Genomic DNA, 21,125 nt, shown 5'->3' with positions numbered 1-21,125 from the left:
CTCCTCTTCTCACCAATTCTACTCAAGACTTCCTCATTAGTTATGTGATCTACCCATCTAATCTTCAGACTTCTTCTGTAGCACCACATTTCGAAAGCTTCTATTCTCTTCTTGTCCAAACTATTTATTGTCCATGTTTCACTTCCATACATGGCTACACTCCATACAAATACTTTCAGAAACGACTTACTGACACTTAAATCTATACTCAATGTTAACAAATTTCTCTTCTTCAGAAATGCTTTCCTTGCCATTGCCAGTCTACATTTTATGTCCTCTCTACTTTAACCATCATCAGTTGTTTTGCTCCCCAAATAGCAAAACTCCTTTACTACTTTAAGTGTCTTGTTTACTAATCTAATTCCTTCAGCATCACCTGACTTAATTCAACTACATTCCATTATCCTCATTTTGCTTCTGTTGATGTTCATCTTATACCCTCCTTTCAAGACACTGTCCATTCCGTTCAACTGCTCTTTCAAGTCCTTTGCTGTCTCTGACAGAAGTACAATGTCATCGGCGAACCTCAAAGTTTTGATTTCTTTTCCATGGATTTTAATACCTACTGTGAATTTTTCTTTTGTTTCCTTTACTGCTTGCTCAATATACAGACTGAATAACATCGGGGAGAGGCTACAACCCTGTCTCACTCACTTCCCAACCACTGCTTCCCTTTCGTGTCCCTCGACTCTTATAACTGCCATCTGGTTTCTGTACAAATTGTAAATAGCCTTTTGCTCCCTGTATATTACCCCTGCCACCTTCAGAATTTGAAAGAGAGTATTCCAGTCAACATTGTCAAAAGCTGTCTCTAAGTCTACAAATGCTTAAAACGTAGGTTTGTCTTTCCTTAATCGAGCTTCTAAGATAAGTCGTAGGGTCAATATTGCCTCACATGTTCCAATTTTTCTACGGAATCCAAACTGATTTTCCCCGAAGTCGGGTTCTACTAGTTTTTCCATTCATCTGTAAAGAATTCGTGTTAGTATTTTGCAGCTGTGACTTATTAAACTGATAGTTCAGTAATTTTCACATCTGTCAACACCTGCTTTCTTTGGGATTGGAATTATTATATTCTTCTTGAAGTCTTAGGGTATTTCGCTTTTCTCCTATACCTTGCTCACCAAATTGTAGAGTTCTGTCAGGACTGGCTCTCCCAAGGCTGTCAGTAGTTCTACTGGAATGTTATCTACTCCCGGGGCCTTGTCTCGACTCATATCTTTCAATGCTCTGTCAAACTCTTCACGCAGTATCATATCTCCCATTTCACTTTTGTCTACATCCTCTTCGATTTCCATAATGTTGTCCTCAAGTACATCACCCTTGTATAGACCCTCTATATACTCCTTCCACCTTTCTGCTTTCCCTTCTTTGCTTAGAACTGGGTTTCCATCTGAGCTCTTGCTATTCATACAAGTGGTTCTCTTTTCTCCAAAGGTCTCTTTAATTTTCCTGTAGGCAGTAGCTATCTTACCCCTGGTGAGACAAGCCTCTAAATCCTTACATTTGTCCTCTAGCCATCCCTGCTTAGTCATTTTGCACTTCCTGTCGATCTCATTTTTGAGAAGTTTGTATTCCTTTTTGCCTGCTTCATTTACTGCATTTTTATATTTTCTCCTTTCATCAATTAAGTTCAATATTTCTTCTGTTACCCAAGGATTTCTAGCAGCCCTCGTCTTTTTACCTACTTTATCCTCTGCTGCCTTCACTACTTCATCCCTCAAAGCTACCAATTCTTCATCTACTGTATTTCTTTCCCCCATTCCTGTCAATTGTTCCCTTATGCTCTCCTTGAAACTCTGTACAACCTCTCGTTCTTTCAGTTTATCCAGGTCCCATCTCCTTAAACTCCCACCTTTTTGTAGTTTCTTCAGCTTTAATTTACAGTTCATAACCAATAGATTGTGGTCAGAGTCCACATCTGCCCCTGGAAATGTCTTACAATTTAAAACCTGGTTCCTAAATCTCTGCCGGCCGGAGTGGCCGAGCGGTTCTAGGCGCTTCAGTCTGGAACTGCGCGACCGCTACGGTCTCAGGTTCGAGTCCTGCCTCTGGCATGGATGTGTGTGATGTACTTAGGTTAGTTAGGTTTATGTAGTTCTAAGTTCTAGGGGACTGATGACCTTTGAAGTTAAGTCCCATAGTGCTCAGAGCCATTTGAACCATTTGAACCTAAATCTCTGTCTTACCATTATATAATCAATCTGATACCTTTTAGTATCTCCAGGGTTCTTCCATGTATACAACCTTCTTTTATGATTCTTGAACCAAGTTGTGCTCTGTGCAAAATTCTACCAGGCGGCTTCCTCTTTCATTTCTTCCCCCCAATCCATATTCACCTACTGTTTCGTTCCCTCCCTTTACTTACTACCAAATTCCAGTCACCAATGACTATTATATTTTCATCTCCCTTCACTATCTGAATAAATTCTTTTATTTCATCATACATTTCTTCAATTTTTTTGTCATCTGCAGAGCTAGTTGGCATATAAACTTGTACTACTGTGGTTGTCATGGGCTTTGTGTCTATCTTGGCCAGAATAATATGTTCACTATGCTGTCTGTAGTAGCTTACACGCACTCCTATTTTTTTTATTCATTATTAAACCTACTCCTGCATTACCCCTATTTGATTTTGTATTTATAACCCTGTATTTGCCTGACCAAAAGTCTTGTTCCTCCTGCCACCAAACTTCACTAATTCCCACTATATCTAACTTTAACCTATCCATTTCCCTTTTTAAATTTTTTAACCTACCTGCCCGATTAAGGGATCTGACATTCCATGCTCCTATCCATAGAACGCCAGTTTTCTTTCTCCTGATAACGACATCCTCCTGAGTAGTCCCCGCCCGGAGATCCGAATGGGGGACTATTTTACCTCTGGAATATTTTATCCAAGAGTGCGTCATCATCATTTAACCATACAGTAGAGCTGCATGCCTTGAGGAAAAATTACAGCCGTAGTTTCCCCTTGCTTTCAGCCATTTGCAGTTGAGCAAGGCCATTTTAGTTAGTGTTACAAGGCCAGATCAGTCAATCATCCAGACTGTTGCCCCTGCAACTACTGAAAAGGCTGCTGCCCCTCTTCAGGAACCACACATTTGTCTGGCCTCTCAACAGATACCCCTCCGTTTTGGTTGCACCTATGGTACAGCTATCTGTATCGCTGAGCCACACAAGCCTCCCCACCAATGGCAAGGTTCATGGGGGGGGAGGCTTCTTCCTAAGATTCACAAATCCAATCATCCTAGTTGTCACATAGTTGCTGGCTTCAAAGCACCTGCCGAACTAATATCTGCCTTAGTTGATCAACACCTGCAACCTATAGTACAAAAACTCCCCCCGCCCCCCTCCTCCCCACTTTATCCATCAGAGATAACAACCATTTCCTAGATCATCTGCAATCCCTGCCTGTCCCACTCCCACCACACGTCTTTCTTGCCAACATTGATGCCACATCCCTCTATACCGACATTTCACACGTACATGATCTGTCTACTGCTGAACATTTCCTCAGTCACTTCCCACCTGATTCCAAACTTATGACATCATTCTTACTTACCTAAATCAACCCACATTAAACCTACCTGCAAACAACAGTACTTACATTTTGACAGTTGCCATCCTTTCCATGTCAAACATTCCTACCCACACAGCCTTGGCATCTGAGGCAAACATATTTGTTTGGATGCAAACTCCTAACAGCAATACACCACCATTCTCACCTCAGGCTTTACTACACATAATTACCCCAGCAGCCTAGTTAAAAAGCAGATTTCCCTGGCCGTCACATCCAATCCTGGTACTGCTGATCCCTCCAAAACACAACTTCGGAGCACACCACTGGTGACTCAGTATTATCCTGGAGTGGAATGTGTTAATCAGCTACTTGAACAGGGCCATGACTTCCCACCATCATGCCCTGAAATGAGATCCATTCTGTCTGAAATTTTGCCCAGCACACTTAGAACAGTTTTCCGTCGCCCTCCCAATCTACACAATAATTTTGTCAGACCCTATACTCCTTCTGCACCCATCTCCCTACCCTATGGCTCCTACCCCTACGACTGTCCCCACTGCAAGATTTGCCCTATACACCATCCTATGACCATCTATCGCAGCCCTCTAACTGGAAAAACATGTATTATCAAATGGAGAGCCACCAGTGAAAAGACACACGCCATATACCAGCTGCTATGTAAACACTGGCCTTCTACAGTGGCATGACTACCACTAAGTTATCAATTAGGATGAATGGGCATAGGCGGAATGAGTATACTGGCAACTCAGAATATCCTGTTGCTGAGCACACTCTACAAAATGACGACGTGACCTCAGCACCTATTTCACCACACATGCCATCTAGATTCTTTTTCCAGACAACAGTTTCTCAGAGCTCCACAGGTGGGAACTAGTACTACAACATGCTCACAGTTCTCGCCACCCGTTAATTTCTTCTGTCACAGCATTTCTTCACAGTAACTACTCTTTGCTTCCCTCCATTTTAGTGTTCTACATCTTTCATTGTCTTACCCATCTATTTTTCACTGCCTACTTTCCATCTCTGTTACATACAATGCACATAGCTTTTCACTCTTATTAACTCATGTGTCTGCAAATTACTGTGTCTTCTACTTTTAAGCTCTCAGGTTTTCAAGTCTCATTTGATGCAGTCCCCAACAATAAGTCTTTCCTTTTCATCCTAAGCAGTAAGTCTCCCCTGACACACAGTTCTAGGTGATTTTCCTGAAATCTACCCCTTTTTTCAGAGCTCTCCATTCCCTTTTTTTTTCCACCCGTCTTCCTTCTCCTTTAGCCCTTCTTCCTGAACATGGAGCCACTTGCTCAGAAAGCTTGCCCAGTTATAACTTTCTTTTGCGAGTGTGTTCTGCCGCTCTTTTATGAGTAATTTTTTATCTATACAGTCAATGTATTTAGTCAATCATTGTTTTTGTTGTTAAACTCTGCTCTTAGCAATTGTACTGCCGACTGTTGGTTTTACGCTGCACTAGCGAACTGATGAAGTTGTGTCAAGATGCTGAGCATCATTTTCTAGATAATTATTGAATGTCAACACCTCAGCCAAAATAGGGTCACTCTATTTTCACACTTTGGCCACCCAGCGAGGTTAGAGAATAACCTATGGAGTGTTCCCCTTGCAGATAAATTGATAGTTTTCCATGGTTGAATGGTGCAGTAACCATCCCTAGATAACAATATTGCAGTGCCTGTGTTGTTCCGAAATACTAGGGAATGATCCTTTGTATATCACGCATATACAAAGGATCAGTCAATGTGACAACTACAGGCCTTACAAAATACATTAAATGCATTATGCATTCACAGTTGTGAATGCGTACAACCATCAGATGTATGACGCAATGACGACAATGAAAATTTGTGCCAGACCAGGACTGTAACCCGCATTGTGTTTGGGCCTGGGTATGAGTCTTGCTGGGATAGCTTAATGTTAAAGTACTGCTTGCGATAAGCAGGAAATCTGGGTTCAACTCCCAGTCCAGCACAAATTTTCATTGTCGTCATTCCATTATGCAGCTGGTGGTTATCCATATTCGCAACTGCACATACATTTCATGTATTCCTAGTTTACTCACTCTCTCATCCACCAACATATTTCTACCTGTACCTTTAATTAGCCTCTATATTTGTTGGAACACTAAGGGCAAAGTCATGTCTATTAATGTTAATGCATTTCTCTCACAACCCTCTGGGACCGCCATCAAGCTTGAGATAGTGGCACGCAGCACACAGACACCTTGCTACACTTCACTCACAGAGTGAAGTGGGTGTCTTCTTGAATGTCTGGAAAACAGTCTGAACTTTGTAGTTTCTCTGAATACTTAGAACAGTGCTGTATGGGTCTCAACAGATGAGAAACAGCTTTACCTGGTGCTTCCCAGACTTGAATGCCGTGAGAATAGGATAAAACTAATCCCTATTGAAGCCTGCAGGTAGATGACTTTGTAGAACTTCAACTATAAAAAGGAAAGAAAGACAGAAAAAGTAACTTAGTCCCCTTGGTCTCAGCGGTCTGAGCAATTCGCAATATTCTCTCGTTGCTTGTTTAGTAATGCTCGGCAATATATTCTGGCTCAACATCAGATGTTTTTTGTTGCTCACAAATCTAATTCATAATATGTCAATGGCAGCACAACACAGAGTACATATATGTAAAGGAAAAGCAAGCAAATCTATCTGCCATTAAAACCAAAAAGTATCAAACATTAAAATGAATTAAAAGGAGATGTACAAATCTTTTAAATGATAAAGGAAGGAAATAAGACTGGGTTTAATATCACATCGACATCGATGTCATTAGACACGGAGTGCAAACTCCGAATGTGTCAAGGGTGGGGAAGGAAATTGTCCATGCCATTTCAAAGGAACCGTTCTGGCATTTGCCTGGAGTGATTTAGGGGGCCCATGCAAAACCTAAATCTGTATAGCTGGAAGCAGGTTTGAACCATCGTTCTCCCGAATGCGATGTTTCTTATGATACCATGTGTGTAGTTATGTATTACTTCATTATGTCTATTGTCACTGTAGAAAGTAAGTGAATGACCTCTGTGGAAATAGAAACCAACCGAACCCACAATATTAGTGAATATCCATGCTGTTCTTTTTCTGCTGTATTCTATCACTCTGGGATACTATAATATAAATTATGAAGAACAAAATAAATATAAATCAGTTCCTAATGTGAAAAGTCTGTCTCTTGGAATATGGAATACTGCGTACAGAAATTTATAGGTTGATAATGTGGGTGACTGATTTTGTTTCAACAGGAATGCTTTCAAGGCCATGTCCTATGAATGACAGACTTCATGACTGTAATCGTACACTTTTTCTTTCAGATAAGAAGCCACTAGCATCATGGCCACAGCGAGGACAGATTACCTTCCAGAAGATGTGTCTCAAATACAGCCCTGAAGATCCTCCAGTCCTCAAGAACCTTAATTTTACTGTACAAGCCACACACAAGGTTGTGCTCTACTCTACATTCTGAATTATCTCTGGAAGAATTGTGTTCATGTTTTCACACTCTTTCTAATTTCAAAATCCCCTAGGTTGGCATAGTCGGTCGCACAGGTGCAGGGAAGTCATCACTTATTTCCGCTCTCTTCCGGCTGGCGCCTATAGAGGGAGCCATTCTGATTGATGATGTGGACACCGGCACCCTGGGACTCCATGACTTGCGGAAACACATTTCCATTATCCCACAGGAACCTGTGCTCTTCTCAGAGACTCTCCGCTTCAACCTGGACCCGTTTTCAGAGTTTGATGACGCAAAGCTCTGGGATGTACTTGAAGAGGTATAGTCTTGCTCTTCCTTGCCTGTCAAATCTGTTGCCAGTAATGTTAAATCACTTTGGCTATCGGGCTTCATAAAAGAATAATCAGATAATTAAAGTTTGTTATCAATCACATTCACCAGATTAATGTATGAACTAGAGCACACCATAAAGAAAAATGAAAATAAGGTTCAAGGTTCATTAATTGGATTTTATATGAATATCTGAAGGCTTTATGCTTAAATCCATGTGTCACATAATGTCTTTAGAATAGCCTTTAGAATAACGACTGTGGTTCACTTTACATTGCTCAATAAGAACACGAGTGTTAGACATCACTTTTTATTAGATTAGATTGCATTTACTTTCATTTCAATTGATCAGTATGTAGGAGGTCCTCCAGGATCTAGAGCTTGTCAGAAAAACAATAATACATGACAAGTATTTACAACTAAAACAAATAACCTAATGTACCTGATGATGGCGACTTGTTTGATCGCCGAAATATTGTGCCCGTTGGACACTATAGACCGGCAGTACACCCGTGGATATTTTGATTAAGCTAATGTACCTTCCGCAGGTCCCAAGTGAAATGATAGTCTTTTTTTTTAATGAAAACTATATGAAAGAGTCATTTGACCACACTCATTTACTAAGATCACATTAATGCACTGAATTTAGAATTTAAAAAATGTTTATTTCATTTATAAGTTGTTGTTGTTGTTGTTGTCTTCAGTCCTGAGACTGGTTTGATGCAGCTCTCCATGCTACTCTATCCTGTGCAAGCTGCTTCATCTCCCAGTAACTACTGCAACCTACATCCTTCTGAATCTGCTTAGTGTACTCATCTCTCGGTCTCCCTTTACGATTTTTACCCTCCACGCTGCCCTCCAATGCTAAATTTGTGATCCCTTGATGCCTCAAAACATGTCCTACCAACCGATCCCTTCTTCTAGTCAAGTTGTGCCACAAACTTCTCTTCTCCCCAATCCTATGCAATACCTCCTCATTAGTTACGTGATCTATCCACCTTATCTTCAGTATTCTTCTGTAGCACCACATTTCGAAAGCTTCTATTCTCTTCTTGTCCAAACTAGTTATCATCCATGTTTCACTTCCATACATGGCTACACTCCAAACAAATACTTTCAGAAATGACTTCCTGATACATAAATCTATATTCGATGTTAACAAATTTCTCTTCTTCAGAAACGCTTTCCTTGCCATTGCCAGTCTACATTTTATATCCTCTCTACTTCGACCATCATCAGTTATTTTACTTCCTAAGTAGCAAAACTCCTTTACTACTTTAAGTGTCTCATTTCCTAATCTAATTCCCTCAGCATCACCCGATTTAATTTGACTACATTCCATTATCCTCGTTTTGCTTTTGTTAATGTTCATCTTATATCCTCCTTTCAAGACACTGTCCATTCCGTTCAACTGCTCTTCCAAGTCCTTTGCTGTCTCTGACAGAATTACAATGTCATCGGCAAACCTCAAAGTTTTTACTTCGTCTCCATGAATTTTAATACCTACTCCAAATTTTTCTTTTGTTTCCTTTACTGCTTGCTCAATATACAGATTGAATAACATCGGGGAGAGGCTACAACCCTGTCTCACTCCTTTCCCAACCACTGCTTCCCTTTCATGCCCCTCGACTCTTATTACTGCCATCTGGTTTCTGTACAAATTATAAATAGCCTTTCGCTCCCTGTATTTTACCCCTGCCACCTTTAGAATTTGAAAAAGAGTATTCCAGTCAACATTGTCAAAAGCTTTCTCTAAGTCTACAAATGCTAGAAACGTAGGTTTGCCTTTTCTTAATCTTTCTTCTAAGATAAGTCGTAAGGTCAGTATTGCCTCACGTGTTCCAACATTTCGACGGAATCCAAACTGATCCTCCCCGAGGTCTGCATCTACCAGTTTTTCCATTCGTCTGTAAAGAATTCGCGTTAGTATTTTGCAGCCGTGGCTTATTAAACTGATAGTTCGGTAATTTTCACATCTGTCAACACCTGCTTTCTTTGGGATTGGAATTATTATATTCTTCTTGAAGTCTGAGGGTATTTCGCCTGTCTCATACATCTTGCTCACCAGCTGGTAGAGTTTTGTCATGACTGGCTCTCCCAAGGCCGTCAGTAGTTCTAATGGAATGTTGTCTGCTCCGGGGGCCTTGTTTCGACTCAGGTCTTTCAGTGCTCTGTCAAACTCTTCACTCAGTATCGTATCTCCCATTTCGTCTTCATCTACATCCTCTTCTATTTCCATAATATTGTCCTCAAGTACATCGCCCTTGTATAAGCCTTCTATATACTCCTTCCACCTTTCTGCCTTCCCTTCTTTGCTTAGAACTGGGCTGCCATCTGAGCTCTTGATATTCATACACGTGGTTCTCTTCTCTCCAAAGGTCTCTTTAATTTTCCTGTAGGCAGTATCTATCTTCCCCCTAGTGAGATAAGCTTCTACATCCTTACATTTATCCTCTAGCCATCCCTGTTTAGCCATTTTGCACTTCCTGTCGATCTCATTTTTGAGACGTTTGTATTCCTTTTTGCCTGCTTCATTTACTGCATTTTTATATTTTCTCCTTTCATCAATTAAATTCAATATTTCTTCTGTTACCCAAGGATTTCTAGCAGCCCTCGTCTTTGTACCTACTTTATCCTCTGCTGTCTTCACTACTACATCCCTCAGAGCTACCCATTCTTCTTCTACTGTATTTCTTTCCCCTATTCCTGTCAATTGTTCCCTTATGCTCTCTCTGAAACTCTGTACAACCTCTGGTTCTTTCAGTTTATCCAGGTCCCATCTCCTTAATTTCTCACATTTTTGCAGGTTCTTCAGTTTTAATCTACAGGTCATAACCAATAGATTGTGGTCAGAGTCCACATCTGCCCCTGGAAATGTCTTACAACTTAAAACCTGGTTTCTAAATCTCTGTCTTACCATTATATAATCTATCTGATACCTTTTAGTATCTCCAGGGTTCTTCCATGTATACAACCTTCTTTCATGATTCTTAAACCAAGTGTTAGCTATGATTAAGTTGTGCTCTGTGCAAAATTCTACTAGGCGGCTTCCTCTTTCATTTCTTAGCCCCAATCCATATTCACCTACTATGTTTCCTTCTCTCCGTTTTCCTACACTCGAATTCCAGTCACCCATTACTATTAAATTTTCGTCTCCCTTCACTATCTGAATAATTTCTTTTATTTCATCGTACATTTCTTCAATTTCTTCATCATCTGCAGAGCTAGTTGGCATATAAACTTGTACTACTGTAGTAGGTGTGGGCTTCGTATCTATCTTGGCCACAATAATGCGTTCACTATGCTGTTTGTAGTAGCTTACCCGCATTCCTATTTTCCTATTCATTATTAAACCTACTCCTGCATTACCCCTATTTGATTTTGTGTTTATAACCCTGTAGTCACCTGACCAGAAGTCTTGTTCCTCCTGCCACCGAACCTCACTAATTCCCACTATTTCTAACTTTAACCTATCCATTTCCCTTTTTAAATTTTCTAACCTACCTTCCTGATTAAGGGATCTGACATTCCACGCTCCGATCCGTAGAATGCCAGTTTTCTTTCTCCTGATAACGACATCCTCCTGAGTAGTCCCCGCCCGGAGATCCGAATGGGGGACTATTTTACCTCCGGAATATTTTACCCAAGAGGATGCCATCATCATTTAATCATACAGTAAAGCTGCATGTCCTCGGGAAAAATTACGGCTGTAGTTTCCCCTTGCTTTCAGCCGTTCGCAGTACCAGCACAGCAAGGCCGTTTTGGTTAATGTTGCAAGGCCAGATCAGTCAATCATCCAGACTGTTGCCCCTGCAACTACTGAAAAGGCTGCTGCCCCTCTTCAGGAACCACACGTTTGTCTGGCCTCTCAACAGATACCCCTCCGTTGTGGTTGCACCTACGGTACGGTCATCTGTATCGCTGAGGCACGCAAGCCTCCCCACCAACGGCAAGGTCCATGGTTCATGGGGGGAGGATTTATAAGTTAATAAACGTATAATTGAACAACTACAATACTTAATTGCAATGAAACATTACTGCACTGAAATGGTGCAGAAGTTCCATTGTACTTTTATACACACACACCCACACACACACACACACACACACACACACACACACACACACACACACACACACACTAAGTCAGTTGGTTCTACTGAGAAGTTCATCAATGAAGTAGAGGGAGTTGGCCACCAATAAATCCTTTAGGCTTCTCTTAAACTGAATTTCATTGGTTGTTAAGCTTTTTATGGCTGCTGGCCAGTTCTTGAAAATGTGTGTTTCTGCATGATTCACACCTTTTTGTACAAGAGTAAGTGACTTTAAATCCTTGTGAAGATTATTCTTATTTCTAGTATTGATTCCATGAACTGAGCTGTTGGTTTGAAAAGTTGATATATTTTTAATGACAAATTTCATTAAGGAATAAATATATTGGGAAGCAGTAGTTAGTATACCTAGTTCCATAAACAGGCCTCTGCAGCATGTTCTTGAGTTCATACCACATATAACTCTTCTTGCATGTTTTTGTACCCGGACAACTTTAGCTTGGCTTGATGAATTACCCAAAAAAATAATCCCATATGACATTATGGAGTGAAAGTAAGCATAGTATGCCAGCTTTTTCATGTCTAACAGAATTTGCATTGCAAGTAGAGATTTGTTTAGATGCTTCAGCAGTTCTGTGGAGTGCCCCTCCCAGTTGAATTTATTACCAATCTGTAATCCCAAGAATTTAACACTGTCCACTTCTACCTGCTTGTCATCATATGTTAGGCATATACTTGTGGGACACCCCTTACAACTTCTGAACTACATGCAGTGCATTTTTTCAAAGTTTAGTGACAAAGAATTGGCTAGGAACCAGTGATTAATGTCCACAAATATTTTATTAGCTGATCTTTCTAAGACTACACTTAATTTGCTATTTATTGCAATGTTTGTTTCATTTGAAAACAAAATAAACTTGGCATCTGGTAATGTTGCTGATGAAAGGTCATCAATATACACAAGAAAAAGTAAGGGCTGTAAGATGGAACCTTGTGGGACCCCACATGTAATCAGTTCCCAGTTGGATGATGCCTGATAGCTTAATACATGTGTCTTTCTTAATAACACCATTTGTTTCCTGCGAGAGATATAACATTTGCACCATTTTGCAGCATTTCCTGTTACACCAAAATATTCTAATTTACTTAAAAGGATATTGTGATTTACACAGTAAAATGTCTCTAACACATCACAAAATATACCAATTGCCTACAGTTTTTTGTCTTATGAATTAAGTACATTTTCAGCGTGATTGTACATAGCCTTCTCAATATCAGAACCCTTTAGAAATCTGAACTGCGACTTTGACAGTATGTTGTCTGTGATAAGATGGTTATATAGCTGAGTGTACGTTATCTTTTCTAAAATTTTTCAGAATGCTGGCAGAAGTGAAATTGTACGGAAATTTGACACCATTTCTTTATCGCCCTTCTTAAATAGTGGCTTAACTTCAGAATATTTCAACCATTCAGGAAATATTCCACTGATAAACAACTGGTTACACTGATAGCTTAATATGTTACTTAACGCAGAACCACATTCTTAATTAACTTTGTTAATATTTCATCATACCCACTAGATGTTTTTGATTTTAAAGTTGTTATAATGGACATTACTTCTGTTGGGGTAGTGAGGGTCAAATTCATATAATGGAAGATACTTGAAGTGTCAGGGGTGAGGTGCAGGCCCTGCAAATATCTGTGTTTTTCAGTAGATACGTTAAGATCATCTGTAAAATAATCAAATAGCATAATTAAAATAATTATAATACTTAAAAATAGGAAGTGACATTGTGAAATGAAAAAAGATTCAATGCATGTAGTTGTAACGGAACTACTCTATGATCTTATAAAGCAACTGGGATGGCTTAAGCTGCCGTCTCTCAAGTTTGTAACTCACCTTTTCTTACCAGGAAGAAGTAAAGAAGTATTTTCATTGGCTCCGTTGTAGCTGCTTGTGAACTAAATCTGTGCTGCATTACAGCGATGTCACAAAAGTCATGGGATAGTGATATGAACGTAAACAATTGGCAGTAGTATCATGTACACATGCTACAAAAGAGCAGTGCATTGGCAGAGCTGTCAATTGTACTCAGGTGATTCATGAAAAATGGTTTCCAACATGATTATGGCCACACAATAGAAATTAACAGGCTTCAAACATGAAGTTGTAGTTGGAGCTAGATGCAAGGAACATTCTATTTCAAAATCATTAGGGAATTCAATGTTCTGAAATCCACAATTTCAAGAGTGTGCTGACAATAGCAAATTTCGGGTATTGCCTCTCACCGCGGACAACACAGTGGCCGACTGCCTTCGTATGAAGACTGAGAGCAGCGGCCTTTGTGTAGAGATGTCAGTGTCAACAGACAAGCAGTACTGCATGAAACAACAGCAGAAACCAATGTGGGATGTATGATGAAAGTATTTATTAGGACAAAGTGGCAAAATATGGCGTTAATGGGCTATGGCAGCAGACAACAGTTGCGATTGTCTTTGCTCACAGCATGACATAGCCTGCAGTGCCTCTCCTGGGCTCGTAAACTTATAGTTTGGACCCTGGAAAAGTGGAAAAGTATGGCCTCATCAGATGAGCTCTGATTTCAGTTGGTAAGTTCTGATGGTAGGGATTGAGTGCGGTGCAGACTCCATGAAACCATGGACCCAACTTGTCAACAAGCACCATGCAAGCTGGTGGTAGCTCCATAATGGTATGGGCTCTCTTTACATGGAATGTACTGGCTCCTCTGGTCCAACTGAACCGATCATTGACTGTAAATGGTAATGTTTAGCTACTTGGAGACCATCTGCGGGCATTCATGGACATCATGTTCCCAAACAACAATGTTATGTCACTGGGTCACAAGTGTTCAAGACTGGTTTGAAGAACATTGTGGACAATTTGAATAAATGTTTCAGCTACCCAGATTGTCTGACATGAATCCCATCAAATATTTATGAGACATAATCGAGAGGTAAGATTGTGCACAACGTCCTGCACCATCAACACTTTCGAAATTGCGGCCTGCTACAGAGGCAACATGTGTCTATATTTCTGCAGCAGACTTCCAACAACTTGTTGAGTGCATGTCACATTGAGTTGCTGCATTCTCCCAACCAGAAGGAGGTCTGACACTGTATATGAGGTATCCCATGACTTTTGTCACCTCAGTCTATATCGTGAAATGTCTAGTTCTCTTATTGGCCTATACTGGATAGGGAGTTTCTTCTTGGTTGTTGTATTATACAGCTTCACTATCCATCCTTTGAATATTTCAGGCTGGTCCTCAACATCGGTGATTACAAATAGTGAAGTCACACAGTCATCTTCTGTATGGACTAGGTGAAGGAATCTGAATATAATGGCATTCTCATTTTTCCCTCTGCAGGAGTGACAAAATACCTCCAGATGTCTGACTTCTAGATTAAGAAAATGGTACAAAACAGAAACGAGCAGTGAAACTTCCTTTATTCCTTTCCAGCCTATGCTCTTTGGATGCATATAAAAATAACCATTCCCTATTACCAAAACATGAACATTGAGACTAAATACAGACAAATGTTGTTTACAATAAACTTCATTTGTCTTTATATATTGGCAAAGGAAATTTTTTGTGTAGTCAGTAGGTTAAACGGTTTCTTATGACACTCCTTCTCTGCTTTTTTCTTCCTGTCATAGAACAAATTTTAGCTAAGGGCAGTTCATGGGCTCTTTCATTGGATCAAAGTTCAGGATGAAGCCATATGTTCTTTTCAGTGGATGATATTGAAGTCAGTTTCTTCTCCAAATTTTTTTCTTGGCTGCATACTCATCACAGGAACCACAAGCATCAGACTGCGGACATCCAAAACTTATACGAATGTTTCTTAAGATAGATTCTTATCTTTAAACTACTCCTTGAATATACTGGACTTTCTTTTATATTCAAGGTCTCAGATGGGTAGATTTTATCTGACTTTGTCAAATTATAGTGGTTGTTGTGATCTTTAAGTGAACTAATGTGTCCTCCTACTGCTTCACAAATTCCATCTGTTAAGGCCTGTGTTTTCCTCAGCTGTCTCACAGAGACTGGTCTCCACATTTAAGTCTCTTGAGTAAATGATTTACCTTGCCCTTCTTTAAGCTATGTAATGACATAAATGCATGCTTGCACACATGTATTTGTTAGACAGTTCCATGAAGGGTAATATAAACACTGAATTTATAAAATGAATCTCAAAACTGGGCCTCCTGCTCTTCTCTTGTGAGACACCTGCACTGTACAGGGACTAATGCAATTACACTGCTTGAACAGAAGTTTATTTCAAGATGATATTGGTTCATTTCATTAATAAGATTCCTTTTATTTTGATTGTTAACAAGGTCTTTTTTTTTTTTTTTTTTCACTTACGAGGTTCTCCTGTTTCACCTGATTGCAGTCTTAAATGTTCTAAAGCATCACTAATGCAACTTCTTTCTTGTTTCTTCAAAGGCACAGTATATATTTCTTCATGAATATATGAATTCTTATCTTCTTCATTCATATTACTTTAACACAACACAATGCTACACAAACTTTATAAATTCCACAAACCATACTAAAATAGCCAAAAATAAACATAACAATGAGTGTGACAACAATGATAATATTAGCTGCAACATGTCCACACAGGCTAAGAACAGTTACAACATTAAATTTTCAATTTAGATACCCTGGATTTGTCAGATTGTTGCTGAGTTCTGAAATACCATCTAAAACTACACTGGTTAAAGTATTTTAATTTTAATTCCCTGAAGATACCTTTAAATGTGTGTGGATGCAAAATCGATTACATGTAAGATGCCAAGAGGTTTTATCTGAACTTTAATTGCTCGTAACAAATCATTTCTGAAACTGTTGCCATGTGAGAAATGTCTCCATACCTGAAACATTGGTTCAAGTACAGTCACCTGTCTGAAAGTGCAGTAAATGGAACAATTTAGGATCCTTGACTGAAATCACTATTTACCTTGAGGATTATACTTACCATTTCACTGTTTCATTTTTACAAGGCTCAGAAGAATAATACATTTCATATCAAATACATTTATTTCTTCTGAGTAATGGTATATACTTTTGCATTGTAAATGTGTAAGAAAATAGGATCTCTGAAAAACTTATGGTAGCCAAAATTCATTTACATATATCGAAAGGAAAGCTTCATATTTCTGCTATGGCAAGTAAAACTCAACTGTTTCTTTTGGATCTCTGAAACACAGACTTTGCAGTATAGCTCATAGGGCGGGCAAAGGTTGTTGAATAGTATGGAATTGTCTAAAGGGAAATATTATGCAGAGTGTTGTTGGAACATGAATTTTTTTCATGTTGTGACTCTCTCTGCACTAAAACTAAATACTTATAGTGGGTACCTTTTACTGTTTTCTTAACTATTTATTGCTTCGACCATATAGACCTCATTCCGTAGCTTTCTGTTTCAGGGATTTGTTGAGTCATAATGTAGCTCTTCTGCACTACTCAATATATCTGTCAGCAGTTTAAATTCATTGAAAGTAGTAAATCCCTTATTAATAGTTTGGCTAGATTAAACCTATAAAGGAAATCAGAATCCCCTTTCATTCCAGAAAATCTCTTTCCCTCAATGAACCACAGAATATATACTTTTTCAAACATTTTACGATAATTGGATAATATAATTCTTATAGAAATATCTCTTTCATGGTTTTCTATTCCTTTTTAATGCTGGATTATCAAGAGCTTATAAAATTAAATTGTACAGGCCTGGATTTCACCCTAGGAACTGAAACATGTGAAGAGAGTACGACTGGAAAGGAGAGAAGATAGTGACAAGCTGCATTTTAAATCTACAAGAAAGTAGCAATACTCAGGCGAAATATATAAAACTAAATTATCTGTTATCCCTTTAATTTTTTTTTACTTCAACATAAAAACGCTTCTAAAAGACAACTTCACAATACATTTTACAGTTTATCACCCTATATGACTGAGTACTAACATAATGAACCCTGGAAAAATATAGTTGGTAATAAACTGGCTGCATAAAATGTTGATGGATTTGGCTTTCTCCAAGTCTAGTGATCATTACAAAATACAGAAGGTAAATGAAGAGGAGAATTAAGTGATGATATTTCTGTAATTACTGTATGAATGCAAGATTATGGTCAGTGAACTGTAGATATGTTTCTGTGATGAAAAAAACATTTTGAAAATATACACAACATTTCTTCTGTACATTTCTTCCCCTCATCTTTATTGTATGCAACTATGTGACCTGTTTCACCAGTGACTGAGTTTGGCTGTTCCTTTATAAAAACAGCTGCTGAATTGTGGGGCTCGCAAGTCTGTTGAATTAACGTGATGGAAACCAAAGCCATATATTAACTACACATTTCGACATTTCAAAATGTAACTGTTATTCTCAGTGGCCCTGCTGTACAAACAGGAAGCGAATGCTGATAATGCATTAAAGTTGGGCTGTTGTCGCTACTGGCTATATACTCTAACCACTTCAAGTTGAAAATAACATTCTTTTGACCTAGGTGCAGCTGAAGTAGTCTATCATGTTCTCGTGGACCTCATGAAACTATACACACATTGTTCAAGCAATACTTGGGTCATTTCTTCTTCTGTGTGTTGTGTTTAGGAATACTAATGCCACAAACCTATAACTGAAAACATCTCATGCTCTCTTGACTCCAGTAGCATCAAGTCAACTTTTATAACGGCAAAAACAAATATCTCTTGTGGACTATTCTGTTGGCATTAACGGACAGTCATCATTTAACTCAGGCGATTACATGTTTTCTGTCCTTGACCATTCAATCAGCAAATTTACGAACTGAGTGACTTGCTGGAAAATCTCTCACTCATCTTGTAAAAATAGTAATGTAATGAAACATTACTATTCTACAAGATGTGAATTTAGTATGTCATAGGAAGGATGAAGGGGATCATTGGTCATAAATTTTTAATCTCTTTATTGCAAATCGATTTCAGCTACTGTGAGCTATCTTCAGTTCAGTTATATTCAAGTCATGATGACTCACCATAAATAAAATTGCGCAGTATAACTGTTTGTTACTTGAAATGGGAATGTAGTACCATGAGTGATTTTATTTATGATGACTCATCATGACTTGAATATAATCTTGCTGAAGTAATTCCACTGAAGATAGCTACATAGTAGCTGATATCGATCTGCAATAAACAGACTAAAAATTTACGACCATTGCTCCATTTCTCCTGCTTTGTTTCTCATTAATAAGATCATGAAGCATGCTGTTCCCGATGGAAATGAACCCAAAGTGAATTCCGAAGCTCCAGCCTGTTATTCATCTGGTACAGAAGTATGGGTTGTCAGATGTCTCGTGTTCTCCGCACCAGCAGTCAAACAGTAAAATTCATCACTTGTGTTAACTGCATTGAATACAGTATTTCGGAATACAGTCACATAGTGGGCCTCTGTGTATGATGAATGCCCATGTAGTGGGCCTGTAGGTACTTCAAACCTCATTCAGTGAGGCACCTTACTATGACGCCTGCTGTATCACTGAGTTCTCCTTGCTGTACAGTGAACAACTTTCTCTGTAACCACTGAATCCTAATAAATAACTGAGATACATTGGGGAATGTTGTAAATATTCAGAGATGTCACGTCATTCTGAATATATAGTAAACATTGTCATATCAGTACACACAATGTAAGCACAATCACTATACACTAAAATAGTCTGAAATTTTATTTAATGCAATTCCAGTTCAGTGACTTTGTACGGGTAGCCTTCAATAAATAATGGAAAAAGTTTTTATATGAAAGCAGGTCAGTTTTAATCAAAATTCCAATACACCTTATGTTACCCACTCTTTTGACTAAAAAAAATATTTTTTAACATAATACCCATTCAGAATGATGGCCTTATGCCACCTTAATGGGAGGGCATCTATGCCTGCTTGTTGCCACTCTACTGATCGACATTGAAGGTAACATCCTGCTGTATCTCCCCATCATCCATCTACTGCTCCCCGCGGAGTGCATCCTTCAATCGGCCTAACAGATGGAGGTTGGAGCAGGCAAGATCGGGGTTGTAGGATAAATCAGGAAGAACAATCGTATGAAGTTTCGTGAGCTCCCCTCTGGTGCATGGACTTGTATGAGGCCTTTTGTTGTCAAAGAAGGAGAGGTTCGTTTTGCAATTTTGTGGTGACGAACATGTTGGAGTCGTTTCTTGAATTTCCTGATGGTTGCACAATAGACTCCAGAGTTCATTGCTGCACCATGAGGCAGACATAAAACATAATAACCCCTTCAGAGTCTCAGAAGATCATCACCATGATTTACCAGCTCAGGGGATGGCTTTGAACATTTTCTTTGGAAGGGAAATGATGTGATGCCTCTCCATGGATTGCAATTTTGTTTCCAGTTCGTAGTGATGAATCCATGTTTCATCATCTGTAATGATGTTCAACAAAGAAAAATGTCACTATGTGCTCATAATGTGCAAACAATTCTGCACAGATGGTCCTTCATTGTCCTCTGTGGTCTTCTTTAGGTGTGTCAACATACATTTCTGTACCCCAAACTGGTGGACAACTGTGTCAGTACGACCACCAGAGACATCTGGTTCAGAAGTGAGGTGTTTGTTTGTGATTCACTGATTGCCTCTAATGAGAGTATCCACACATTCCAACATTGTGTAATGACTCACCATAGTTTTTTTCACTGCCAAGTCTGTAGACATTCTGCAGGTGCCTATGAATATCTGTGATGCTCTAATTTTCCACCAAAACAAACTCAACAACAGATCTCTGCATGGAATACACTTCTATCATAGACACCATTTTGAGGTCTACATATAGCTCCACCACCTATTAGAAGTTCATGAAATGATAGTGTCTGAAATGAGAATATTCCATGATGCCCACAACAAATTCTGCATTTTTTCCAACCAAAATTGGCTGGGAAAAAAAGAATGTGTTGTAATAGATACTGATTGCTCCTCGTTCATCTTTAAGTAATGTCATTGCTTACACATTGCATTTTTTTTTTTTTGAGAGCAGAAAAAAACATTTGGAGTTACCATATCATTGTATGTACAGCAAAGTTCAGAATATGACCTTAAAAGTTGTCACTGTAGTTTGGATCCATTTGTAAAATTTCAGAATATGGCCACTTTTTACTTGTAATTAAGAGTGATTTGAAACTGACAAGAAATACAGATGTGACAAATGTGTTTGACAATGACACTTAGTCGAAATTAGTCAATTGCAAGATTAAATTAACATTACATTACTGCCTACTATGGACTATGTTTACATTTATTAATCATAAAAAAATACTTATGTCTACACAGTGTAGTTTATCTGTGACAGAAGTGTGTGATTTTAATAGTGTATTGCAGAGATTTTGCTGTGTTATGAAATACTGAAGTCACTTACGTATCTCAGCCATGTGGTACCCTGTGAACTCCTTCCATCTCTGAATATGAATCTGATGAAGACTTTCCTCAGCAGAACTTCCACCTTCAACACTGACGAGTAACCAATCAACAACACAATCTGCGGAACCATCCAAGTGACATATTTTTTCATCCTCCTTTGTTACATGTTGTTCTGCATCCCACCAGCATTCGGGAGTGATATGTTACAGTTGTCACAGAAACAGTTGTAAACTTTTCTGTCACTGCTGCAAGTTCCTCTGCTGGTAGCAATGGATGTTGTTCTGATAAC

General features: G+C 38.9%; 1 protein-coding gene across 2 annotated transcripts in view; it reads left to right on the top strand.

The window, feature by feature from the left end:
- The window catches only part of LOC126334845 (ATP-binding cassette sub-family C member 4-like), a 357,709-nt gene that overhangs the window by 320,613 nt on the left and 15,971 nt on the right, over positions 1 to 21,125 (top strand). For both annotated transcript variants that reach the window (XM_049997512.1, XM_049997513.1), the window contains exons 21-22: positions 6,879 to 7,006; positions 7,092 to 7,337. In XM_049997512.1, coding sequence (XP_049853469.1) covers positions 6,879 to 7,006; positions 7,092 to 7,337 — 374 coding nt within the window. The remainder of the gene's footprint in view (positions 1 to 6,878; positions 7,007 to 7,091; positions 7,338 to 21,125) is intronic.

This window comes from Schistocerca gregaria, chromosome 2 (assembly GCF_023897955.1).
Source record: "Schistocerca gregaria isolate iqSchGreg1 chromosome 2, iqSchGreg1.2, whole genome shotgun sequence".
In the NCBI taxonomy this organism is placed as follows: domain Eukaryota; kingdom Metazoa; phylum Arthropoda; class Insecta; order Orthoptera; family Acrididae; genus Schistocerca; species Schistocerca gregaria.
This window is presented reverse-complemented; position numbering and strand designations above follow the sequence as displayed.